We start from the raw sequence: 27609 nt of genomic DNA, 5'->3' as shown, positions 1-27609 counted from the left end.
CTGGGAGCCCAGTTCCCATAGGGTGGGGAACTCTGTTGGCAGTGCAGCTGGGTTCGAGACTAGGTCCTTGGGCTCTAAATGTCAGGATCAAGTTCCCTGCCCTAAACCTTTGGTTGGCCTTTGAAGATTAAACAATATTTTTGCCTAAGTGACTAGTGGAATGGAGATTACAAAGGGCCAGCCAGTCTGGAAAAGATAAGGAGGCAAAGCTGTTCCATGAAGGCCAGAGCTTGGCTGTCCATGACAGACCACGTGGAGAGTGCTCTGCAGATGTTCATGAACATGGTATGCTGGAGTACCTAGAGAAGCTGTGGGGTCCAGAGGTGAGAACCCACAGGCCAGGAGTCCCCAAGGGTCAGGGATTGGTGGGGCATGGAGAGCTGCTCTCTTGCTACCCCAGATCATACAAGCTCATGCCCTCTGGAGTCAGGAACCCCTAGGCTGAGTCTCCTCAGCAACATCTCTGCTCAAATAATCCTAGTGACAAGAAACTCACTGTGTACTGAGACATTCTTTCCATCACTGGATGGCTTCTGCTGTTTGAAATGTCTGCCACATGTTGAATCGATAACACTCTTTCTGCAGCTCCCTCCATCTCTTTGGGATGACCACCTTTCCTCCCTGACATCCCTTCAAATGTTGGGATTCATGCATCCCAAGCCTTCCTCAGACTAAACGTTTCCAGTGTCCCTGCATGATGCAATCTTCAGCCCCTCCTCATCCTAGGCTTTCCCCCCACTGCTGGAGCTCCAGTCCCACTGACATATGCTCAGAGATACAAGCATGGCATTTGCAGTCTGTCTGACCATTGGTGATCTGGTGTGAGACTCTGCCTTGACCCACAAAGTCTAACCTTAAAAGGGCTGCTCAGGCAACTAGGTGGCACCTAGAGACTTCCCACTGCTATGGAGCTCAGTGCTGTCTGACTGGGCTCTGGGGGCTTCTGGGGCTCCTTGGAGACCATCTGAGGCCATAGGGGGAATGAGGCAGGTGGGACCAGTGGATGAGTGCACCTGGCTCTAGACCCCCCACACCGATGTAACTAGAACAGAACTATTTGAGCATGTTTTTAAATGGGGCTGTTACATAAACTTGGGTTTGAAGCAAGAGCACCACAGCTTTAAAATGTCTAAAACTGCTGGCATTGCCTAACGTGATTTAGTCTTTTGTCACATGCCATCCCTAGGCCATCTCCCCCATCCCATGGATGTATAAACACCTCGGCTTAGGCTAGCACCAAAGGAAAGAGACCATTCCTCCTAGATTGGGAGACCCAGGGTGCTCTGTTCTTCTGTTCTCAGGGACACCTGAGCTCCTGGCTCTGCTCTGTTCACAACCTAGTGGTTGTGAGCAGGTGCAGTGGGCTTGCACACGGGTGTATGGGGAACATTTGGACCGCTCACAGGCTCTTGGTGTGGGCTGGGTCAGCATCACACAGGGGCCTGGGCATTCTGGGGACTTGAGGATCAGGTAGGACAATGGCCATAGGGTGTGCCAGGTACTGAGGGTGCAGGAGGTAGTCACCAAGTGGTCTCCAGATGGAGGACAGGGCCCTGTCCCAGCCCACGAGGTCATTTCCCCAGCCTCCTGTGGATGGGGGGAACACTCACAGGGCAGCGTCTCAGCGCTGTTCTTCTGGATCATTATGCAGAGCTGTAGCACCAGTTGGGGGGCGCTCTCCAGGAAGGTCTCAAGGAGGCGCAACATGTTGACGTCTGCATATTCGTACATCATAGCCCAGTAGAAACGTCGCTGGTGTTCCTTCTGCCGCTGGCTCTGAATCCCCAGGTACATGGTGCGGATATACCTGCAGAGAGAACAAGACAGAACACAGAGAGCGTGGGTAGGGGCAGGAAATGTGGAAGGATCATGCCATTCCCCAGAGCCAAGACCTGCCTATGACAATCTTCCCTCCTTCACTCCGAGGTTTTCCAGAATTTTGGACCAGGGTTTTTTGTTTTTGTTTTTTTCCTCAGCCCACAGACAAGGTGCTAAGGCTTTGGGCTAGAGGAGTTGGGGGCAGAAGGGAGGAAGGCCAGGAAGGGGGTCTTAGGCAAGTCCTCCCCATCCTGGCCTCAGGCTACTCATCTAAACAAATGAAAAATGAAAGAGTGGGACCAGATGATCTCCCAGGGCCTGCCAGTGAAGCATCACAGGTGAGCTCCGAGGACATGTGATCTTTCTCACATTCAGGATCCCAGGGGGAACATTCCAGCAGGATTTCATCTCTACCACACAGCCCTGCGGCAGGGGCTGTGATAGGTAGGGGCATGTGGTAGGTAGCCCTCTCTGGGGGAGGAAGCAGCATTTGTGAAGCTCCTACTAAGTACCACTGGTTGGCTGGCCATGTGGTGCCAGGGTCCCAATGGACAGGCAGGGGTAACTCTCATGTAGGACAGACAGGGAGCCGCTGGGCCATCGTGGCACCGGGTTCATAGCTGGAGAGTGGACTAGGAGCTTGCCCCAGGTTATTGGACACCAAAGTCTGAGCTCTACACTAGGGAAGCACAGAAGCTGCAACGGAGCATCTGAACGAGGGTGGCATAGGACACAGTCACTCTAATGTACTGACCCTGCTCCATTGCGGGGGACAAGGAGCAAAGAAGGTGGGTATAGGTGGAGGGCACGGTCTCTAGATTCAAATGCTGGCTCTGTCATTTGCTAATTGTGGGATCTTGGATGAATTACTACAACTCCGTGTCCTTATTGCCTTTCTTGAACATGGGGAAAAAGAAACAGCATCAGGGGGTTGGTGGGGAGATTACAGAGATAACATGTGTGGTGGATGCACATTCTGGGTTACCCATGGCTCACTGATACCTGAACTTTCGGAAGCTGTCTCTAAGCCACAGTCAAGGAGAGGATTAAAGGTACCATCTAAATCAGCCAGCAGCCTCTGGGGCCAGGATGAAAGCAAGGTTCAGGATCCAGTTAGGATACAGAACATGAACCATACACCAAGGGCCACAGCCAACAGGACAGAACCACATGTATGACATGTATGACCTTGACTGTCCCCTGGGAATGCCTATCACTGTGCCCCCTAAAACACAAAGCCTGAATCACAGAGGTTGAGAGAGTAGGGTTGATATACTATGTAGTCCCTGCGGTCCTCAGGCACAGTTAGATGCCTACTTGGAGCTGCTAGGCAGTCCCTCTTCTCTGTCCCCAACACCAACCCCAGCCTGGTCCCTGCCATCACCTTCTTGCCTGAATTGAAGCAGAAGCCTCCTAGCTGGTCTCCCAGGGTCCACTCTTGCCCCAGAACAACCCATTCTTCATAGAACAGTCGAGGTGCTCTTTGAAAGTCATAAATGCAATCACGCCCTCCCCCCTGCTCCTTTCAACCCTCTCACAGCTTCCCATAATGCTTTGAATAAGATCCAAACCCCTCCCATGGCTCACGGGACTGATCCTGCATGCCCCTTCAAGCCTACCTCCCACACTCTCCCTACTTCTTTCTTGTGTCTTCTCTGTCTCTTGAGGAGCACAGGAGCTTGTCCACTGTTCAACACCATCTCCCTAGTGCCTAGGGATGTAGAAGGAAGACTCCTGTCCTCCAAAGCTGAGGGGTCCTGGGGGTACAACACTGTGAAGGTAGCCCACACCCATGTTTGCAGCAAATTCATGAATAGCATCATAAACCAGTCCTTGAGAAAGGCTCTGTATCCCCCCACCCCAGAGCAATGAGAGGAGTGGGGAGGTGCCCAAGACCTTTATCAATGTTACAGAAGCTCATGCTTTAGAAGTAAAGATGCAAAAGCATGCACTTATAAAATAGCTTAAAACTGTAAAGAGATGCTCCTCTCCAATTCCAAAATGGCGGGCTTCTCTCCAGAGCACTAAGCATGTCCTGGACCCATCAATGAACAAGCACTCCAGGGTCTCCTAGACTGTGCACCAAGACACAGAGCAGCCTACTACACCACTGGTGTACTTACAATAAACACACTGGCAACAAGGACACCCATTTCACACCAGATGAATAACACTGAGTCTGTCTCTCTGGATCTCTAAGAGACTTTGCATGACACTATCTCTGAAGAGATCCACCCGGGGAAGCTGGGATGGACATCTCATTTCCCTCCATATGCCTTCTCTGCAAAGAGCAGAGCAATGGTCCTGCTGAAAACTAAAGGGGGAAAGATTGGGGGCAAGCACCAAGGGCAGGGCGGCTCTGCATGGGGGCTGGTGTTGTGGAGGCAGGTGCATCAGGTCAGCCCCCTGTTGGATGCCTCATCTGGTCATTGTCGTTTAACTAATGGGGAAACCAAGGCTCTGGAGTGAAACAGAGCACTGAATGCTGGTTTAGTTCCAGGTTCTATCGCTTACTGTCTGTGGTGTGTCCCACGAGTCATCTTCTCAAATCAGGGGACCAGGAGTGGAGGCTAGGAAAAGGGCAGGGATGCTGTTGGAAAGCTACAGGATCATTGAGAGAGAGAGAAAGAGAGACAGAGAGTGAGGCAGAGAGACGCAGAAACAAAGAGACATAGAATGAGACAGAGAGACACAGAGACAGGCAGGGAGAAACACATACACACAGAGAGACAGAGACATGGGAGGGAATGGAAAGAAAGAGAGTAAGGAGAGGAAAGCAGTGTCACAATTTGGGGTCTGAGGGAGAGGACCAACTGGAAGAAGTCATGGCAAAGATACATTTGGGCAGGGGAAGGCTTGCTGCAAGAATATAGGGTCAGAGGTAGTCTGGGAGGGGTTGAGGACCATCGAGGGTAGAGGAAAGTGTCAAATTGGCCCATCTGATGGTGGCCTAGGAGGCAGAGCCATGGAGGACAAAGATGCACTGGCTGAGGTTGAGGCTGCAGGTCCAGAAGCTCCACACGCACTCAGAAGAGCCATGTTCCCAGTGGAGCCTTGGTGCCTTGGGTCTCACAGGTAACTGTGGACTCCGTGACCCCAAACTAAGCTCTACCCACATGTGGCAGCTGTAGCACATGATGCCATGGACCAGAGACTCCCACAGGGACCAGATCACAAATTCATCCTACCTCAGGGGTGCACTCAGACCATAGACTCTGCTTCTCCCAGCCTCACAAGGTGGCACAAGGTGGAGAGATGGTTACACAGCAGAGCCAAGCCTACTCGTCCAGACCCCAGGCCAAGGTAGCATCAACACTCAGATTCACCTAAGTCTGTCCTGCTAGGGCAAAAGGAACACTTGATCTGCACCCTCCACCCCCATTTTTCCCAAGCCACAGGCCCCTGTGCCCATCACGGCCATAGAAATAGAAGGCAATAAGCCCAGAACATGCTGACTCGAGTGTCCTGTCTCAGAGAAACCAGCCTTGAGTTTCTTCTATGAGAGCATCACAGGATATGGGAAGAAACGAGGATGAAAGTGGGCAAAACCAGAGCCTCTCCCACTGTGCTGATGAGCAAACAGATGCTGCCCACCCAGAGTGCACCAGGATCAAGTCTTAAACCAAATCTGGAAATCATGCCTCCTGAGACACCAGCTCACGCAGCCTCCCACCCTGTCGTGGGAGCTGCACCGCAGAATCCGGTCCAGGACTTCCCTCCCAGTCAAGTGCCTTCTGCCTAATTCCACAGCCTCTGGCTCCTGCACTCTTCCTCTCTCTGCTTGTGTCCTTGGGTCCCCAGTAGGCAACTGTAAAATCCAGACTGGGTCTAGGTGACCTCTGGGGCCCCCCAACTGGCTGCCTCTGCTAAGCCTGCAGCCCCTGTGCAAAGTGTGGCCACAAGGTGGCGCCAGACCCTAAGCGAAGCGGGAAAGCGGCTCCACATGGTGATCTCATCCCCAGCAGGCAGCCTCCTAAGGCCTGCACTTCCATCAGCAGCACTGGGGTGCAGATGTCTGCAGGCAGGTGAGGCCCAGGGCGGGGGTCCCCACAGGGTGGGCTGCTCCTCCGAACCCTCATTCTCTCCCCTTCCCTGGCGGGTTCCAAAAGCTCACCATCCCCTGGACATTAGTTCAGGGGATAAGCCATCCAACTCTCTTCCTGGGTTTGCTTCCACATCTTATGGCACCTGTCATGCCATCTCGTTTCTAAGAACAGAGGATGGTGAAATGCATGGCTCTAAAAGCAGGGAGGCAGGTGTCATCGTAGAACGAAGGCTCAGGAAGGCTGGGCCTAGTCTTCAGTCTGCAGGACTGCATGGCCTTGGGCCAGTTACTCCCGAGGCAAGGCTATTCTCCATCCCAGAGGGCAGGCTGGAGGACCTCAAGCTTCCAGCATTTTTATGACTTCATCCTTTTTTGAGTGGGTGGCTTCAGAGAGTCTGAAGTATGGCCTAGCATCTTTATAAATAACAATAGCTAATGTTCATATGGCTTTCATATGCCAGGCGCTGTTCTGAGCATTTCGTACTTATAAATCCATTTAATCCTCATTTAAGCCTCTGAGGTAGATACAATATTACCCTCATTTTACAGATGGCAAACTGCAGCACTGCTTAACGAATGATCCTCAGTTTACCCAGCGAGGTAAGGGGGTGAGCAGGGCTTCAAGCCCAGCAGTCTGGCTTCAGGCCCAGTGCTCTTAGCTCCTAACCATGCACTGACCAGGGATAGACCATTTGCCTCTTTTCTTCTGAGTTTGGTCCAACTTGTTCCCCTACAGTGGGAAAACGGACCACCCTGGGCTCTTGTCCAGTTCTTCCACTGGCTGTGTTACCTTGGGGGACATCTCCTAACTCCTCTGAGCCTCAGTTTCCATATCTTTGAAATGCCTGGCCCAGAGTGGGACCCCAGGATATGCTGAATAAATGAATGCGTGCAGTCCTGCCCCTTCAAAGGGTCTCAGGGGCTCAAATACCTGTGAGAGTCTCCAGGAGGCCAGAAGGCTCAGAGGGCAGCTGTTGCCGCCTTCCAAGGCACTCCCCTCCTATCTTTCCTTCAGCCTACTCTGCTTATTCTCTCCCCAGTCCTGTCTCTTCCTTTTACTTTATAAACCATGGAATTGTTTAAAGCTCTTTCTATCTGAGACACCTGGGTGGCTCAGTGGTTGAGCATCTGCGTTCAGCTCAGGTTGTGATCCCAGGGTCCTGGGATCGAGTCCTGCATTGGGCTCCCAGCAGGGAGCCTGCTTCTCCCCCTACCTATGTCTCTGCCTGTCATGTGTGTCTCTCATGAATAAATAAATAAAATCTTTAAAATAAAAAAAATAATGAATAAATAATTCTCTCATGAATAAATAAATAAAATCTTTAAAATTAAAAAAAAAAAACTCCTTTTATCTGCCTCTAGAAGAACTTCCTAGTTCTCTGAGCACATTCTTACCTTTATACCAGCCCCTCTTGAGGGAATATAATTTGTTATCTTCTTTTTCCCATTGGCTCATCTGAAGCTCAGACAGGTCGAGCGATTCCCCCAAAGGCACAAAGCCAGTCATAGTTCAGGCAAATCAAAGAAGCTCTTACCCCATACTATGCTGCCCCTCTCCCAGGAGTTAGCTGTAGCTCTACCTAAAACTGGCTCAGATGGGAAATAAGTGATTTCTAAAAGAGGCAGGAGGCTGAACAGATTTGCTGTCTGGGCCTATAGTCACCTGCTGCTTCTAAATGACACTCTCAGAAACAGCATTTTGAAACCTCTGATTATAGAGAACAACCTGCTCTCAAAGCCCCAAATGGTTCTGTGGGGCCTGAAACTTAGAGAATCCTCTTTAAGAAAAATAAAGTCTACCGAACATTTAAAGTAGAAATAGCAGCAGTTCTACACTTTTTCCCCCAAAAAGTAAGAGAGGAAAGAACACTCTCTCATTCATGTTATGAAGTCAGCATTCCTCTGTTATCAAAGTCAGATAAACACCGTATAAGAAAATAAAACCACGGACAACATCCCCCATAAACACAGATGCAAAAGGCCTCAATGAAATATTAGCAAATCAAGTCCAGTAACGTATAGAATGATATACCATAGCCAGTTGGGTTGATCTTGGGAACGAACGTAAGGCTGATTTTACATGCAAAAATTAATCCATGCAATCAATTATATGAATAAAACAAAAACAAACATTACATTAATTGATACAGAAGAAAGCATTTGACAGAACTCAACATTGATTCACAATTTAAAAAGAAGAAATTCCGACAAACTAGAAATAAAAGAGAACTTCTTTAACCTCACAGATGAAGGATACCCACCAAACCTGTAGTTAATATCATACTCAAAGAAAGTTGAATTCTTTCCTCTTAAGATCAAAAACAGGCAGTGATGTCTACTCTTTCCACCCTTACTCAGCATCATATTGGAAGTCCCTGTCAGTGCAGTAAGAAAAAGAAATAGAGTATATATAGATTGCAAAGAAGGAAGTCAAGTTGTCCCTATTTGAAAATGACATCATTATCTAAATGGAAAATCCCAAGGGATATGCGAAAAAGCTCACAGAATTAATTAGTAAGTTTAGCAAAGTCTCATGATACAGTGTCAGCATATAAAATTAAATATATTTCTATAGACTACTAATGAACAATTGGAAATTGAAATTTTAAAAATATGCACCACTTAAATTAACTCCAAAGAGTGAAATGCTTAGAAATAAATCTAATAAAATGTGCAAGGATTGTATGCTGAAGCAACAAAACGATAATTTAAAAAATCAAAGAAAATGTAAATGCTAGACATACCATGTTCATGGGTTGAAAGACTCAATATAGGGATGATATAATGACAATTCTCTTCAAATTAATGCATAGATTTAACATGATTTCAGTAAAGGTCCCAGCACGAGTTTTTGCAGGTGTAGACAAGCAGATCCTAAAATTTATATGGAGTGGCAAGGAACTAGAACACCCAAAACAATTTTGGAGAAAAAAAGATAAATTTAAAGAAATCATGCTAGGTAGTGATTTTAGAACTTACTAGCAAGCCATGGTAATTAAGACATTGTGGTGTTGGCAAGGAGAAACAGATCAATGGAGCAGATAAGAATCCAGAAACAGACCTACACATATAGGGGAAACTGATTTTTTTAAAAAGATTTTATTTATTTATTCATGAGAGACACACAGAGAGAGGCAGAGATATAGGCAGAGAAGAAGGCTCCCTGTGGGGAGACTGATGCGGGACTCCATCCCAGGACCCCAGGATCATGCCCTGAGCCAAAGGCAGATGCTCAACCACGGAGCCATCTAGGTGCCCCAGGGAAACTGATTTTTGATTGAAGGTGCAGAGATAATTCAAAGGAGAGAAGATAGTCTTTTCAACAAATGATGTGAGCACAATTAGTCCCTCTCATGCAACAAATAATTTAAAACATATCAGAGATTCAAAGGCAAAACTATAAAGCTTTTAAGAGAAAATCTTTGTGACCTTGCATTAGCAAAGAGCTCTTAAAAATAGGACAGCCAACAATGATCCAAAAAAGGAAAAAATCGAATTGGATTTCAACAAAATTAAAAACTTTTGCTCTGTGAATGACATTAAGAGAAGGAAAACACAAGCTGTGGAATGGGAGAAAATATTTGCAAATCACATATCCGACTAAGACAGAGAAGAACTTGTCCCCAGAATATGTTAAGAACACTCAGAATTGCCTACTCACAAGAAGGAGGGCAGAAGAGCCCAAGCAAAGGAGAAGCAACAAGACTTCCTGCCTCTCCTTCCTTGGGCCTGGCCCCCAGTGCCTGCCGCAGAGGTCAAGGCTCCCCTGAGGGCTGAGGTCACCCCCCTTCCCCCTCCCCCACTCCACCCCCCCACCCTCCACCCCTGCCACCAGGGTGGGAGGAGGAATGGCTGTGGGTCACTGACTCACCCCTGGGAGACTGCCCCGAGCCCAGTTAGGGAGCAAATATGTAGGGGCTACAAGGATTTAAGGCAGAGCCAGCCTCACGGCCCCACCTCCAGAGGTCTCCCCGGGACAAATGAGCAGTTGAGCTTGCCTCTGGGGTGAGGCCAGGGATCTTAGGGTCAGATGAAGATCTCAGGCCCAGAAAGGGCTGTCTGAACACTCTCCAGCTCCCACCACTCACCTGGCACCTGGCTCCTTCAAGAACCCAATTCTGGGTGCTTATATTGCACCCAGGGAGTGGTGGTGCCTGGGCCCCTGTCTGGCCTTGGTCCCTAAAGCTTCCCTTAGGAAGGGAAGAAAGAACCCAAGATGAGGTTGGCATCCTGAAGCAGGAAGTACAAACAGGTCTTGCTGGCACATGGATGGGACTCCAAGTGCAAGTCCTGCCTTCCTTGAGGACTCTGTGCACAAGTCTCCTGGCTCGGGGCCAGCTGGTGTCACTGTGCCAGAGCCCACGTGCCAGTCAGGGAAGGACTTGACCTCAGGAAGCCACTAGAAATCTGCTGGACATATGCCTGGTGGAGGTTGTGGCAGACGCCGTGTTTCATCTGCAGCCCACAGGTGCAGGGGCGACCCTGGAGGGGAGGGGAGGGGAGGCCAGGTTCTGGGGGCGGGTGGAGAGTGGTGGTGGATCTCACCTACTTGCCTCAGGGGCATCTGCAGACGCAGTCTGATGGCAGAGCTGAAACAAACCCACACAACGCAGCTCCCGTCCTCCCCGTGGGGCTCCTAGGGTCTCGCCAGCCACTGGCGTCCCACCTTGAGGAGCGCGTCTTGGCTGCCAGCAGAAGCGCTCACCCAGAACATACGGGACTTGCACACAGAGACCACAACATGGTGGTCACGCACATTCCCCTTTGCCATAAGCTGATAACCTATCACGGGTCAGCAAGTCGCCTCCTTCCTCAGCTGGCAGGGGCCCCAGGCTCCCTGAGTCTCTCCATCCCACCAACTGGAAGGACAACCTCTTCCCTTCAGCCAGCACAGAGTTGTGGTTGGCTCCTTGCAATGGGCTGTCCTCCCGGGCCCTGGACCATCATGCAATTGGCTCAGGGCAAACGGGATGCCGAGGCTGAGGTCATGCGAGGACACAGCTCGGAGCCCGGCTGCTAAGCTGCCAGGAGGCCCACAGGGCTGGGCCTCCTGACCAGGCTCCTCACACACCAAGGGAGGGGACAGTAGAGGTTCGATGGATCCTGGGGGGGGGGTGGCGCAGACCCCAGCGGGGAAGAGCCCAAGGAGGGGGCTTTTCCTCTTTGCCTCCATGATACCAGGAGCCCCCTCCCCTGAGGCCCTGTCCTCCTTCCACCCTCCCCTGCGTCTGCCTCCTTGCCTACAGCCTTGCCCCACCAGCTGGACAGCATCCTGCCTTCTCTCACCTCACTCCTGCTGCTGAACACCCCTCTACTCACCGTCGCTCCCCCAACCACAGCCTCAACCCTTCCCTGTTAATTGCTTAAAGTCCCAAACTGCAGAATGTCTGCAGGGTCGGTACTCGGAGGAATAGAGGATAGTGTAACAGCAACACGCCAGCTCAGGATAGTGACCTTACCAGCCAGCACGCACCAGGCCTGCGTCTTTGCCTGCACCAGCTCCTTTAACCACGCCCCCCCCCCAACTGCATGGGGCAGGCATCATCAGCCCCCTTTGGAGACGAGGAAGCTGAGTGAGGAGCTTGCTGGTGCCACCCAGCCAGGGTTTGCCGACCCCACACATGCCCCCGGAGCGCTGTGCCCCTTTCTTCATAGCAGTGACCGGGGGGCTGCTGTGTATGTGCGTGAGTGGTAGCTGAGACCTGTCCCCACCCCGTGGGATCCTAAGCCCAGGAGAGTAGGCACTGAGCCCAGCTTTGCACCCCTTGTACCCCCCGCTCCTGGCATAGCACCTAGCACACAGCAGCAGCCAGCAGAGCATCTGCTAACTGAGTGAGGTGACAGGGCTGGGCCTGAATCCCCACCTCCCGACCACAGAGCCCACCATCTGGGTGGCCATGCTACCTGGTGGCTCCTGAGAGCCCCAAAGTGAGGACGCGGGAGTGGCCGGCGGTCTGAGACCAGCAGGGCACTGGCTCACCAAGGAGGACCCTGAAGCCCAGAGGTGGGTCTGGGCCAGTGCCATAGCAGCACTCAGGTCCCCAACAGCCGGTCCAGGGCTGGGGCCCCTCTGCCGAGCCAGGGCTGCTTCTGCCACCAGCAACCAGGCCTGTAGAGTAGCCACAGCTGGGGCTACACATTGACCCCTCCGTGGCCAAGAAGTGTTCAGTTCCTTCCAGAAAGACTCAGAAAGCTGACCTCAAACCCAAGACACTTTTTTCTGAAACTAACAATAATACAGTCATTCACCTGGAGAGTTCTTTGCTATTTTTTTTTAAAGTCTTTATATTTTTGTTGTGTTTAAATACAAGTAACCATGCCTCTAGAACCACTATGATGCACCTCTACTCTTCTCCTGGGTGAGCGTGACACACATGCTCTCTCCCACATACACACACACGCAACTGCATTCAGACACACACCACCCCAAGAAACCACTCCACACCAACACCACACACACACACACACACACACACACACACACACTGTACTCCCAATGTGTTCACACTTTGCACAGCAACATCCCCGGGGTGTACATGGTAAGCACATATGACCTTCATAGACCCACACAGCCACACCACATAGATGCAGTGTGTTCCGCACAGCACAGAGACACACATGTACCAAGTGCCATATACAAGTACATGCTACACACACCTAAGCCCCAACCGTATGGACACCTGTAGGCACATAACACAGCTCTGTGTCACAGCCAACCCTGGATTATAGAAGGGATGGTCTCCCACTGGTGCTTCCCCCCCCCACTCCCCCCCCCACCCCCGAGTGCTACCTCTCCTGGCCATTCACTGTCATCACAGCCTCCTAGAGGAGGGTAGGTGGACACAGAGGGCGGAGGGAAAGCCAAACCCACACCCAGCCCCGAGCCGTGTTCAGTAGCTGCGAGCCACCTCAGAACAGGGGCACTGCAGTACTAGGCAGATGAGAGGTGAGAGGGTACCGGGGTTTCCAGATCCGATGACACCCTGCCCCGAATTTCAAGGACAGAGCTAGGCTGGCTGCCACCAAAGCACCCAAGGGCTCACTGCCATCTGAACTGGCAAAGCACCCCCCCGACCCTGTTCACACGTATTCCTCGTTGCCCCCCCCACACCTGGTTTATTTGGGAATCCTGACCTGTCTTGAAAGCAGTCCAGGTGCTGAGAGCCGCTGTGCCACTGTAAGGTCTGCCTTGTTGTCTGGCCCATCCTTCTAGGGGTGGAAGTACGGCCCCTCATGTGTCCTTTCCATTTCTGACCACATCCCAAGGCTGGAAGGATCAGGCCAGTGGCCATGCAGTGGCCGTAGGAGAGTGTGGCCCAAAGGAGAGGTGGGGGAAGGAGGCTTCACAGGGCTCCTGTGGAAACCACACTAGTCTGGGACTTGTCGCCTGCTGAGGATTGCTGAGCTGGGCCACCAGGGCCACCAGGGTGTCAACTGGGGAGCCTTGAGGCTGCTGTGGCATAGAATTGCGCTCCCACCCACGTGCATTGGACTCTGCACCCAGTAGGAAGTGCTGTGGCAGTTCCCTGCGGTCCTGAGTGGAGCAGGCAGTAGGACAGAGCAAATGTCCTTCCAGTCCTTCCCGATCATTCACAGATCTCAGGGGGATCAGCACCTGGATTGTCACAGACAGGGCCAGGGAACAGCCGCAAGTCTTCGCCAGGTTACTGTTATCACCATTCCCATCTTACAGGGGAGGAAATTGAAGTCGCCCTGGATTTGGTCACCTAGGTGGCTCCCCCTTGGCTCTGCACCCAAGAATTCAGTCTCTCATCGCCCTCACCTCCCTCCTACACCTGCTCCCTGCTCCCTGGCTGCACCTAATGGCTGTCCATCCCGAGACCCTCGCGGCGTGTGCCCATCTCTATGCTGTCCCCACCACCTGGAGAGCCAGCAGGCTCTCTGTTCCTCCCCACAGAGTCCACAGCCTGCAGGTAGGTAGGAGCAGGGCCCTACCCCCACATGCCTTATTCCATCCACATCACAGTCAAATGATTTTCCTCCCCACCGTCCCCTTATCCTGAGTCCCCAGTACAGTAAGAGCTCCCATTTATTGCATTTCCCTGGAAGCCAGGCACCATGTAAGCACTCTACACATATTAAGTCATTTGACGCAAAAACTAAGATTGTCTACAGTGAAGCAATGGAGAGAAAGCCAAAGGACATAGTGACTGGGATTCACACCTGGTAGCCGGGGTCCAGACAGGCTGCTTCTAACCTGGTACACTATATTCCCCTACTGGTTATCTTTCCCTCATTCCCCCTCTTTCCCCATCTTATTTACCCTCTTCAACAACCTCATATATTGGATAACTTATTAGCTCCATTTTACAGATCAGGAAACTGAGGCTCAGAGCGATTAAACAGTACGTCCAAATCAGACAGCCTAATTTAAGTCTCTGTTTGGCTGTTACCTGCCTGTTTTCCACTCCTCGAGGCCTCTCTCCTCCACCACCATTGCTATGCATGCTATCCCCACTGCGGCCAACTCACTTATGTAGAGAGATGCCTCCCTAGCTAGAGTTTAACTCCCAGGACAGATATCTGTATAGCCAGTGGCCCCGGCCCACCACAGTGAACATCCTCAGAGGTGCTAACGTGGATACAGCCCTCGTGCTGACAGAAGACTGGTTTCATCAGGCCAAGAGATGCCTGCAACCCTAGATTCGAATACCTGATATGCACAGTCCCCAGCACGGATGGCCAGATTGGGGCCAGGAGCTCAAGGAAAGGGCAGGAAAGATTTGGGCCCTACACAAGAGAAAACTCACCAACAGCCGAGGCAGGATAACGCTACAGCGAGACAGGTTTTCTGCCCCTCTCTGGACAGTTTAGGAAGACAAAGCAAATCCCCTGGGGCTGTGAGCTGTCAGACACTCCCAGCTCTCGGAGGACAGCGGCTGCACCTGCCCGGGGCCCTCTGGGCCCTAGCACTTTATCACGGGCACAGCACTGCACATCGAACACCCACATGAGCATGGACACATGTGCCCACGCACACGTCCACCTGTGGACTACCTCAAAACCACTCAAAATGCCAGGTCCAGGTGGCTCGAGCCCTCGAGCCTGGCACAGGGGAACGTGTGTGCCCACACAGCCCCAGTGTGGGCCATGGGCCCTCTCTGAGGATGAGCACAGACCCTAGAACCTTCCACTTCCTAGCTGGCCCTGGAAGCCCCTACCTCCCCCTCCCCCAACACACACACACACTCCAGCTGAAACGCCTTTGGTGTGGAGGGAAGGTAGAGGGGCTAGCTGCCAGCTCACCCCTGAGAGCAGCGCATCAAATCAGAGCTATTTTTAGCCTTTCTCCCCAGCGTCCCTGACATCAGCTGAGCAATGGTGGCGGGCTCAGGGCACACGTCTGGGAAAGCAGGCATGAAATGGCATTTCTTTGCAAGGGCCTGGGAGAAATAGCAGAGGAAAGTAGCTTAAAGCTTCAGGGAGGGAGGTGGTTTCACTGGGTGTCATCCACCAGTCTTCTGGATGGGTCTTGGCTGAAGGGTGGCCTAAGTATCCTTCAACATTCCTGGGTTCAGAAGAGCGTAGCATGGGTGACAAACTGTCCCACTCTCCCCTGCCTCATTTCCCTGCCAGGGCTACTTCTCTGAGACTTTGCAAGAAACTTGATTAAAAATATTGAAACACTTTGAAAATCTACATATTGGGGGAATGCTTCTTGTTCTCCATTATAAGCACCCAGAAGGCCAGAGACCCAATTTTGGGGTTTCGGTTTATCTTTTGCACATGAGATGCATGGGACATTGCCAGGCACTTGGTTGGCATTCAGTGTTTGTCTCATGAAGGAATGAACCAAATACAATCCTTGAGCTCTAGAAAGTTCATGCATTTATATTCTAAGTGCCTGGGGCAGGTGTAAGGAAAGCCTCCCTACCTCTAGGATTGGGGTTGCCCTGAGTCTCCACTGGGACATCTGGGACCTAGAGTCCAGTGCAGCTCAGAGGCCTCCTCCTGCCCTTCCTCTCTCCTTCTCTTGTCCTCCAGCCTCACTCTGGCCCAGTCCAGGTCCTCAGTACTGAATGATTATATGACTGCGCTTGATTCTTCACTCTGGCCAACTCATGCTCTTTCCAACCAGGAAGTGAGCCTGTCGCGTTGCTAGAGCTGCCTTGTGCTTTTCTGCTTGGAAGAGGAACCATGGCCATGTCTGAGGCCACTTTGCTGTTCCCCAAATTAGGATGTAGACTCCTGACAAGAGCCTCCTAACAGTACTGTTCTGCCCACATGCTGGTCAAAGGGTATTGCCAGGACCCAAGGCAGCCTTGGGGTACACAAGCTGCCCCAGTAGAATGGGGGCAATCAGCCCTGCCTAAATGGGGGAGATCATTTATGGCTGGAAAAATGCCTCACAACTTTTTGAGGGGTCCATGATCCAAAGTAAGGTTGGCTGCATTCAGCCAGAGGCTTTGGATCGTGTGATAAACATGTGAACGTGACCCCCACCCCCAAGAGATGCAATGGCCTAGGAAGGCACGCAAGGCAGGAGGACATGCCTGTGCCTTTGTCATAAGGCTTAGGTTCAGGGTGTAACTAAAACACTCGTGTCCCCTCACTAGCCCCAGTAGATCTGATGGCCAATGAATGTGAAACATTCGAGAAGGCCTTTGTCTTATCCATACTCCCTCTTGGGGATCATGTACCCCAGTGGTTTATTCTCTCATGTTACCCTTTCATTTGCCCTAGCTTTTCCCTTTCAGATCCTCACAAGCAGCAACCCAGACCCCTCCCAACTCAAGCATTCTACAGAAATAATCGAGTTCCCGCTGCATGCCAGGCGCTGTGCTAGGTACAGGAGACCCAGGCTCGTCCCGGCCATTCCCCCTTTCCATCGTGCCTTCTCATCCCACTGCTCTGTGGGTCCCCATGGAAGATGCAGTCACTGCCCCAGTGGTGTGTGAGTTTTGTACTCAGGCTCTGGAAACCACCCTCCAGCTGTGAACGCTGCCGTCGGTGAGCAAGGAACGGACTGAGGATGACTCATATGACGACTCACTGATGGACTTGACCCTGTTGTCAAGGTTTTCCCACAGTGTCCTGTGTGGCCTTGGGAGCATTCCTACCCCCTGCATTTCCTTCTTAGTGGAATGAGTAGACAAGACCAGAGGTGCTCTCAGGTCCTGGCACTACATTGACCCTGCACACCTTGTAGGGTCTGGTCTGCTACTCACAGACTGCTTCAGATCAGAGAGTGGTCACCCTGCGGGACTTGGGCCATCTCCTCCCAGAGCATCCCTGCCTACCCACCCCAAAGCTGCTTTCCTGCATGGGAGAGGCTTAGGGTCTCCCAGGAGTGCAGCCCCTGCTCCTCCAAGTCCTCTTTTATACCCAGGCCTCTCTCCAGCCTAGGAAGCCAGACAACATCATGTGTGCTATTTCCTGGGGCCACCCAGGGAAGTAAGCTAAAAATAGAAATAGACAGTGGCATTTACAGAGGTTGCACTGTGCCAGTCAGAGAGTCCAGAGCACACTGCCAGGTCATGCCAGGCTAAGGCCCACTCACCAATGTCCTGGGCAGCCCAGCCTACCCAGAAGGCCCCCCAAAGTCTGGCAGAAGAGAGGGTGGCAGAGGCTGGGGTGTTCCCCTGCACCCAGGCCAGGGATATGCCATGTAAGCCTCACATTCAGGCTGCTGGCTTCCTGACAATGTCCCCACTCTTGGCTGGGACACCAGGGAACGCAGGAAGAACACCGGCTCAGAGTCAGGAAGCCTGGGCCCCAGGGCTACCTCTGCAGTTGACCAGCTTTAGGGTCTGGGACTCCTTGCCCCCTTTGCCCAACCCCAGACCCCCATCTGTAAAGTAAGGAAATGAATGATAATTTCCCAGTTCCTCTCAAATTTCTAGTTCTTAGAGGGCAGCCGTGTAGACTATAGCTGTTCCATAATCTGCAGGGAGAAGGGCCCATCTTTGTGACCCAGCTCTGACCAGTCTTCCCCCTCTCTTGGCAGCAGTGACACAGAAGAGGTCATAAGAGGTGGGGCAACCCTTAACCATATGGCCAGGGGTGAGGGCTGGCTCTAACCATGACGCTTACCAGCTTTACCCGGGGTGGGGGTAGGCATGGGAAGCAGTGTCCAGCCTTGGGCTTCGCTGACCTCCCAGGCTGGAGATGCCTCACTGCTGGGGCTCCTAAGGCCAGGAGGCAGCACGAGCCCCTTCTCAGGGCCAGAGCTGAGAGACCGAGTCTATGCCAGCAGTCCCTGGCAGGGCAGAGGAATCATGGGTGCGGGCCTTTGCTGTCATTCCCACTGACCAGCCCTGGGATGGCCAGAAGCACACCAACATCCCGAGAATCAATCACTTCATCCATAAAACGAGGATAAGGATTTCTTGTGGATTCTCTTTTAATTTCTTGCAGGTGTAAGTGAAGAATAATGTATCCGTACAACAGTCTTCATCTAAGAACACACCACCAGACCAGAAACAGCCTAGTCTCCTCCCTCAGACAGAGAACGCTTAATAATTCATTCATTCATACCTCAGCACATTCTGAACAGAATTTGAGATGGCAACAGCATATGATACAGTTGGCCAGCACCACAGACCCTTCACTCACTGGCCATACTATCCCTCTCCCAAGATTGCCTGTGAGTAATGGTTGAACATTTTCTAGGAGGCAGGCAGTTTGCTAGAAGTTTCTCATGTGCCATCTAATTTAACCCTCACGCCGGTCCCATCAGGCGGGTATTATTTCTGTGCCTGTCTACACTGAAGCAACTTGAGATGATCTGTTCCTTGCCCAAGGTCACAGCACAAGGTTGGGGGAGCTGGGACTCACACCCAGAACCGACTATGAGCCCCAGAACACTTCAGAGGCCCTCTGCGAAGGTGCTTGCAAGACCGCCAAGGGCTATTCAGTCAGGATCATTCATCCATCAGCTTTTCCAGGAGAAGCTATCCTGGGCCAGTCCTTGGACCAACATGGCATCCCACCCTCAACCCAACCCCTCACCGCACCCCTGGAACTCATGCTGCAGGTGCAGGCAGACCAAAAACAAAGGATCAAATAAATAACATCATCCCCCAGGGTGATAAGTGCTGCAGGAGAAATAAAGTAGTTAAAGGGATGGAGGCGGAGATGCATGTGTGTGTGTGTGTGTGTGTGTGTGTGTGTGTGTGCGCGCGCGCGCGCACGTGCATACAGCAGGAGAGGCCCTTGTGGAAGAGACAGGCACCACAGACATGAATGGGGGTAGGGGCTGAGCCATGCAGAAGGAACCCCCAGTGGGCAGCTCAGAGAGGGGAATGGCTACAGGAGGAGCAGCAGGGACACCTGCCCGGGGTGTAGAGATTGGGCAGGAGTAGGGGGACTTGGATTACCTGGGGCTCATCAGGGTGGAACTTGGTCTTAGTCCCAAATGATGGTAGTAGCTACTTGTACATTACACATCACATTGTCCCTTTCTGATCTTTGTCCCCATGTCTCTCTGCAACCTTACTCAAGTCCTTTGACCTCTCAGGAGCCTAGTGTCCTCACCTGCAAAATGAGAAGGCTGGTCTAGACAACCTTAACTGCCATCATCTCCTTCCATGCCATCAGTGGGCATTCGGGAACAGAACCTGATCCTCTCCTGGGGGTGAAGGGCATGTCTGGGGACATGTGGCCTAGCCTGGGGAGCTTGCAGCCCAACCTGTGCCCTCTACTCAGGCAATTTCTCTGGGAAGGGGTGCAGCCAGCAGAGTGGTGCTGTCAAGCATTTCCCGGGCAGAGGACCCTGATAGGAACAGCTCTTTCAGAGCCCAGGGCCCCTCCATGGCCAGCCCCAGCTTAAGCCAGCACAAAATGGGCCTCTGCACGGTGGGTGGCCTCTGTGGAGGAGGGGCAGGAGGGATGCAGTTTCCTCCTTACCAGGCTTGAGATGGACATGGAGAGCCCAAGCCTGGGGAGGGAACCAAAGCAAGGAGTCATCATCTGGTCTCCATGACTAGAATAGATACTGGTCTGGAGGCATGACAGGTGCATCAAGAGTCAAGCACCCATCCCTGGCCCTCCTTCAGTAGGCTAGGAAAGCATGGGATCAGTTTTGGTGTGATTCTGAGCCAGGCTGGGTGGCTGGGAAGAAGGGTCAGCTATACAGTTGTCTCTTCCTTCCCCTAGGCATGGCACAGTCTGCAACATGGCTTCCTGTAGCCTCCCTGCACCCCTCCTCAGCCTTTCCAGAGGCCCCACCTCAGGCCTAAGTCCCACATTCCTCCAGGCCAGGCCATTACTGCTCCCTAATGGCAGAACATTTTCACCAACCCCCAGAGAAACCCTGAACCCACCAACAAGCACTCGCACCCCCTCTCACCACAGCCCCTGGCAAGCACCACTCTGCTTTCTGTCTCTATGAGTTGCCTATCCTGGGCATTTCATAGAAATGGAATCATGCAATATGTGGTCTTTTGTTTCTGGCTTCTTGCACTTAGCATAATGCTTTCAAGGTTCCGTGGTGTTGTAGCATGTGTCTATATTCCTTTCCTTTCTGTTGCCAAGTAATATTCCATTGGATGGATGCACTACCTTTTGCTTCTTTACTCATCAGTTCATGAACATTTGGGTGGTTTCTTCTTTTTGGATACTATGACCAGTGCTGCTGTGAACATTCACGTTCAAGTTTATGTGTGGATGTGTGGTCTCAATGTCCTTAACTATATACCTACTAATGGAATCATCAGGCCATACAGTAACCCTGGTGTAACTTTTTAAGGCACTTAGGACTATTTTCCAAAGTGGTTACATCATTTTGCTTTCCACCATCAATGTATGAAGGTTCTAATTTCTCCAATTCCTTGCCACCATTTGCCTTTTTTATTTTAACCATCCTCATGGGTGTCAAGTGACATCTTATTGTAATTTCAATTTGCATTTCTCTGATGACTAATGATGTTGACCATCTTGTCAAGTGCTTATCAGCCATTTGTATATCTTCTTTGGAGCAATGGCTATTCAAAACTTTTGTTCTTTTATTAATTGGCTGGTATCTTTATTGTTGATTTGTAAGAGCTTTTTATATATTCTAGATACCAGTCCCTTATTAGATATATAATTTGTTAATATTTTCCCCATTCAGTAGGCTGTCTTTTCACCTTCTTGATGATGTTATTGGAAGTACAAAAGTTTTTAATTTTGGTAAGGCCCAACTTGTCTATTTTTTTCTTTTGTTGCTGTGGTTTTGGTGTTATATCTAAGAATGCTTTGCCTAACCCAAGGTCATGAAGATTTACTCCTAAGTTTTCTTCTAAGAGTTTTATACTTCTAGTTCTTACATTTAGATCTATGATCCGTGTAGGATGATTTTTATGTGACATGTAAGGTAAGAGCCCAACTTTATTCTTTTGCATGTGGATGGCCAGTTATCCCAGCACCCTTTTCTGAAAAGATTATTCTTTCCCCCATTGAATTGTCTTAGCACCCTTGACAAATATCAACTGCCCATAAATGTAAGAGTCTGTTTCTGGACAATTCTGTTCCATCGGCCCACCTGTTTATCCTCATGATAGCACCATGCTGTCTCACTTACAACAGTTTACAATAAGGTTGGAAAGCAGAAAGTATAATTGCTCCAGTTTTGTGATTATTTTTCAGGATTACCTCTCTCTCCCCTACACCCACCCTTTCTTTCTCTCTGCCTTCTAACATGTGCGGAGCACAAACCAATGTCAAGTGTGTCATGTGTATTAACTCAAGTAACATGACCTGTGAGGTAGGTTCTATCGTGGTCCCGATAGAGGATAGAGGACATTTTCTTCCTTTTGCAGAGGAAGATAATGACACCAAGAAGTCAAGTCACTTGCTTAAGGGCACAGAAGTGGTAGGTGGCAGAGTTGGGAGGTGAACCTGAGCCATATAGCTCTGTTTCTTTAACAGATACCAGATAGAGATGCCAGAGACATGGGAGTGAGCCAGTCTGGCCCTCCCCTTTTCTAAAGAAACAACTGGAGTATAGAAAGGCTAAGGTTCACTGTGACAGAGGTGAGATGAGATTCAGGTTCACAGATCTTGGTCTTTTCTGCATACACTGGCCACTTCCTACGTCCATGTAGCCTTGTGTGTTCATTTCAATGTAAAGTTGCCTTGTTAAAATGGCGGGAGGGTCACAGTGGCCATTTAGTGATTCCTTTGGATACTGGGCAAGAGGGCGGGGGCCATGATGCTGACCAAGCCCTACACAAATCCATGGTATTCTTCACAGGGAAAGGGGCCTAAACCTACTCTCCAGGGATCAGGGCTAGGGCAAGGACTGCAAGGGGTCACTGTTCCCACCATACTGTACCATCTATCACTATCTGTCTAGTGGCATCCTTGGAGTTTGTCTCTTTCTCAAAACTGTAAGTTTCAGGAGTTTAGTGGCCCCGTTTCCCACCCTTGTGATCCTATAGCAGCTGGCCCAGACCCCAGCAGGCACATAGCAGGCCTTGGCTGATGCTGGCTGAATGAAGTGAGTGAGTCATCTCTTCAGCCTCCTCATTTGGGGTCTAGTCTCCCCTAAATGTTAGCAGCTTTCATTGGATTCATACCTCCTGGACCTCCCTGGTGCCAAATGCAACCACCTTCTAGATGTTGTCACCCCTGCAGAGAGCCCCCCCTGGACAGAGCCTGGTGCTGAAGCTACATCTGTCTGTGAATGACAGGCCCACCAGCCCAGCAAGAAGGTCAGAGCTGGGGTGGCTCTAGGCAGGAAGTAGGGCTGCTGACTCATGAACCACCTGTCTCTGCACCTCCCTCCTGTCTGTCCCAAAACATCCTCTCTCAACGCATCCTAAGCCAAACCATTCCTTACTCCTTTTGTTCATGCTCTGCAGACTCCTGAAATGTCCTTTCCCCTTCAACTGATTAACCCCTCACTACTCAAGACCCAGCCCAAATATCACTTCTGGGAATACTTTGTCACTCTGGGCTCACTGGGAATTCATCACTCTGGCTCCTTCCCCTATCTCCATTCCCCCAAGGAGACAGCCCCTCCTCTGTTTCCCTTCTCCCCCAGAACCTGTCACTATGGCACTCAGTGCACTATATAAGATAGTCTAAGTTTGTTGTTTTGTTTTTCCTTTAGTCTCCTTTACAAGATCATGAGCTCCTAGAAAAGGACTTGTCCATATAAGGCTGGGCTCATGGACATGCTCAGCTACTTTCTGAGAAGGAAGGAGGGAAGGAAGGAAGGAAGGAAGGAAGGAAGGAAGGAAGGAAGGAAGGAAGGAAGGAAACGGGTAGAGAGTAAATCAGTGGATGAATGAAACTACAGGTTATCACCCCAGGGAAAGCATTGGAAAAGTCACTCAGTGATCAAACTAGTCTTCAGACAGCTTTTAGTGGATTATTGCTGCCTGGACCACCCAGCTAACAGCTTAGCAAGCCTCTTCCTACCCCTGCAGGAGCCCCCAGGGACCAGCTGGGAACCTACTTCCCCATCTTCAGCTCCTCCCTCTTCCCACATAGTCAGGACTTACATGCCCCTCAAGTTCTTCCTGTCATGGAGGAGAAAAATTGATCAGGCTAATTCACACTAAGATGAGAATGGCTTTTGTTATTCCACCAAACAGAGGAGATAAATGCTTGAAGTAAAAGGAATGATGGTTCCTGGCAGCCATGTTTCAGACAATATAACAGCTCCCATTGCAGAGTCAACCCCACACTCCTTTCTTCTACAGGAAAGATTGGCTTTACAGGCCTCCTTTCTGTAGAGAAGTCTGTCTGACCAGCCACAAAAATTCATCCTTAGACCAAAAGACTCACCTCTCCACAAACCAGGCAGAGCAATCAAAGTATGCACTTCTCAATCTACTGTTTCTCTTGAGTCTATGATGTAGATGAAATAGGTATTATTATTCCTCTTTTGCACATAAGGATACTGAGGGCTGTGAGGGTGTGACTCAGTGAATTTCACACACAGGGACATTTAAGGTCATGCACCGCTGGCCAGGCCAGTCTTCTTGGGATCTCCAAAACCACCCTCCCCAGCCATGGAGATCCTGCTAGCTCTCCCTGGCTCTATTCATCACAGGCATCCTAGAATATGAAGTCATCCTGTTTAGAGGGGAATCACTCCCAGAAATGGCTACCCAGAAACCCACTGTGGGCCAAATTTATATGTTGAAGTCCTGACACCTCAGACACTGACTGAATTTGGAGGCACGATTTTTAAAGAGGTCATTAAGATAAATGAGGTCATTGGGGGTGGGTCCTGATCCAATATGACTGGGGTCCTTGTAAGAAAATGAGGGTAAGACAGACACACCACCGACTGAGGGATGACTAGAAGAAGACACAGTGAGAAGGTGGTTACTATGGGCTGAATTGGGCCTCCTCTCACCAAATGCATATTTTGAAGCCCTAGCCCTACTGTGACTGTATTTGGAGTTAGGGTCTTTAAGGGGCATATTAAGGCTGAGATCATAAGGGTGAGGCTCTGATCCAATAGGACTGGTTTCCTTATAAGGAGAGAGAGACACCAGAGGTCTCTCCCTCCATGCACACACAAGAGGGAAGGCCATGTGAGGACTCAGGGAGAAGAAGGTGGCTGTCTACAATCCAGGAAGAGAGGCCCCACCAGAAATCCACCCTGCTGACACCTTGGTTTCAGACTTTCAGTCTTCATAACTGTAAGAAAATGAGTTTCTGTTGTTTGAGCCTCTCAGGCTGTGGCACTTAGTTATGCAAGTCATCACAAACTAACAAGGGTCCTAGGACCATCCATGTAGAAAGAGAGCCTTCTTTTATTCATTCAGCAAAGAGGTGCTGCATGTGTGCCAGACCCGGTGGCCATCTGGTAAGGAGGTCAGGTGGGGCCCAGAGTGTGGGAGGAGGGGTTCTGAACCCAGACTTTCAAGTTCCAATCCCCCTCCTGCTGCCAGTCATTCCTTCGACTTAAGCCAAATGAGGTAATGCATCCTATCTCACTTTGCAAAGATAATAGAAAGTTAGAGGTAGAATGGGCAGGAATCCAGCCCCTTCCTTTACAGATGAAGAAGATCCAAGAGAGGTGTGCTTCACTGTGACTTGTCCCCAGGTCTCCCAGCTCCTGGCCTGTGTTTCTTCTGCCATCTCCTGTGTTCCTTTGTGGGTCCTCGTCTGGAGCTACTTATTGCCAATGGGAAGGGTGCAAAGGGAAGGGGAGCAGGGGCCACTTGGTTAATCACAAGTTGTGAATCTGCACAATGTGCTTCTGTGGCTGGAGGGCGAGATTACCTTCCACATCCCAGTGGTCACTTCCTTGGTTTTGTTTCCCTCTATTTTCAGCCCAGGCTGAGATGCCCCAGCAGGTGGGGAGTGGGCATGGACGCTAGTGGCTTGCCATGACTCTAGCCCTGTTTTGGGCCTATCTTCTCCATCCTGGGGCACAAGCTCCAGACTTCCTACAAAGTGGGGATCGAGGCCTGCCCCATACTCAAGAGAAGTCTCCCAAGTAAGCAAAGAACTCACACTGAGGTGGGAGAGGGTGAGACCCTGGCTAATTGCCAGCAGGGAGGGACACTCAAAGCACAATGGCAACCCAGCAAGCTTCAGGGAATCAGGAGTCTGCATGAATAAACGATGTTCCATGAGAAATTCAGAAGGCACCAAAGAATGGGGAAGATCAAGCCAATGACTTCACAGAAGCCACAGCCAATAAGCAAAGCCAAATGGCTGGCTGCTCTCGTTGCCCCTCCCGCCCTACGCTCTATCCCAGCAGCCACTGAGGAGAGGTTGGACTAGAATTTGGAATTAAACTGCCTTCAGCTTCTCAGTTACAGGTGAAGCTTCTCTCACATCTTTCATCCTCATCAGAAGGAAGAAGCTCATTCTCTCCTTATAGGTCTTTCCACTCAGCTGTACACTTCATGTCTAGAGAAGTGTCTTTGAGAAGCAGACCTGAGGTCCACTGCATGTCCCTTGCTCCACTTACTCCCCTTCGTGGTGACAGGCTCCCAGTGATGGGGAGATTAAGTGTCAATTTCTGGCAGCCTCCCAGGAGACAGACAGGCAGACCCTAGGATACTGACGCCACAGTCATAGGAAGAAAAAATGAGAGGGCGTACAGGACAGATGGAGACCTCACCTGCCAAGAGTCTCTGACCCCCTGCTCTGAGCCCTATCTCACTTGTACAGCATGTTCTCATGCCTCCCTGGCCATCCAGTCCTGCCAACAGGGACCTTCACTTCATCCCATGGTGGGGCTCTCCTTCCCTCCCCGGAACCAGCTAAACTGGGGACTGGAGAAATCCCTGTGGGCCCGAATTGGCTTTTTTAATACAGGAACTCGAACTATATCAAATTAGGAGCCAACAAGTATACTTAATCTTGGAATCAACTCAATGTTATTATCCTTTTTTAAAACTGAGTTTTTAACTCTCAAAAAAAAAAACTAGTGAATTATAGTTAGATTTGTAATTAAACATTGACATTTTCTAAATGTACTAAAGTAAAACAAAAGAAGAAACACACAGAGATTTGGAAAGTGTATTAGTCCAATAATGTGCTGTGTGACCTTGGGTAAGTCACTCACCCTTTCTGGTCCTCCGTTTCCTTCATTTATGTCAGGTTAGAAGATCTCAATATCTTTGATTGCTATTTATCTAATCCCTGAATCTCAAAATAATCTCCAAATGGACTCTGAGCACAGTCTTCCATGAGGTTCAATTCTCTGTCTGGATGATAACCAAGACAAGTCATCTGGAAAAGGAATGTTCTATATGTGCCATCTGTGAGGAGCCTGGGAAACAGAGGACCGAACCCTAGGACTTGGGGAGCCTGCTGACTCTTTGGAGCCGGCACTAATGTAATTATGTGATTAGGACGTTCATCTTGGTTTTCACTGTGCTTCATTTGGTTAAATCAAAAGTGACAATGAGCTGCCTGGTGGGTGATGCCATTCTCCCAGGAGGGCCCATTTATTCTGGGCAGGGGTCATCCTGAGATCTGAATATCCACTAGCAAGGCGGGCAGATTAGGAGGCTTTTATCTCATGGGAAGGAGTGTGCCTGCCTCAGTGAAGGGTAGAAGTCATCAAAGCTGGGGCTGGAAAGGAATGGGCCACCACCCAAGCCCACCTTCTCCTTTCCCATTTGCAGAAGCACGCCTGGGTCTCTAGCTAACAAAGGTGGTGCCCACTTGCACCTGCAATTTCTCATCTTTGAATGGAATGACTCACTTCTTCTTCTCTCTCCTGCGGAGGAATGAGGAGTTCAACTGAGAAAGTAATACTGAGAGTTGGAGGGCTTCCGGAGAGAGAAAGCAGAAGGTGTTAGGAGGGATCACTTGCGTTCCAGTTATTTAGCTCTAAGGGCTTGGCAGCAAGTCCTGAGAGCATCCCTGCTTTGGGAAATGGGTGTCTCCTTCTGTGTGAAAGCTACCTCTATCTACACTTTGATGGGAACACATTAAGCATAAGAAGAGGGCCCAAGCCTCCTGGAGACTGGAGGACATACCTGTACAGGGCTCCTGCAGCCAGAAGTGGGGTACTGAGTTCTGACCACCTCTCCTCGGTCACCCTGGGCATCTGCTTGCTTTGTAGCTCCCCAGACATGGGCTCATGCGGAGATAATGCTGGCTTGTGTGGCTTTGCCTGCTCTCCAGGATGGCCAAAGGGTATTTTCTAGTAATTCACCTTTCCCTGCTCCCAAGTGAGCTTGGTGTGGAGGCCACAGAAACGAAAGAGGGACAGGGCTCCCCCTGCTGCCTCATAGAAAGGGGTTACCCTTGTTCTCTGAGTCCCCCAGTTGGGGGGAGAGGGCAGGTAGGAACAATGGATAGATGCTCTAGGGAAA

The 27609-nt window shown here is 50.6% G+C and overlaps 1 protein-coding gene across 1 annotated transcript in view; it reads right to left on the bottom strand.

Moving 5' to 3' along the window:
• XKR6 (XK related 6) overlaps positions 1–27609 on the bottom strand; it is a 315137-nt gene that overhangs the window by 28014 nt on the left and 259514 nt on the right. Inside the window, exon 2 of the mRNA XM_049101362.1 lies at positions 1611–1807. Coding sequence (XP_048957319.1) covers positions 1611–1807 — 197 coding nt within the window. The remainder of the gene's footprint in view (positions 1–1610; positions 1808–27609) is intronic.

This window comes from Canis lupus, chromosome 25 (genome assembly GCF_003254725.2).
Source record: "Canis lupus dingo isolate Sandy chromosome 25, ASM325472v2, whole genome shotgun sequence".
Lineage (NCBI taxonomy): Eukaryota > Metazoa > Chordata > Mammalia > Carnivora > Canidae > Canis > Canis lupus.
The sequence above is the reverse complement of the archived record's forward strand: the minus strand, read 5'-3'. Positions and strand labels throughout refer to the sequence as shown.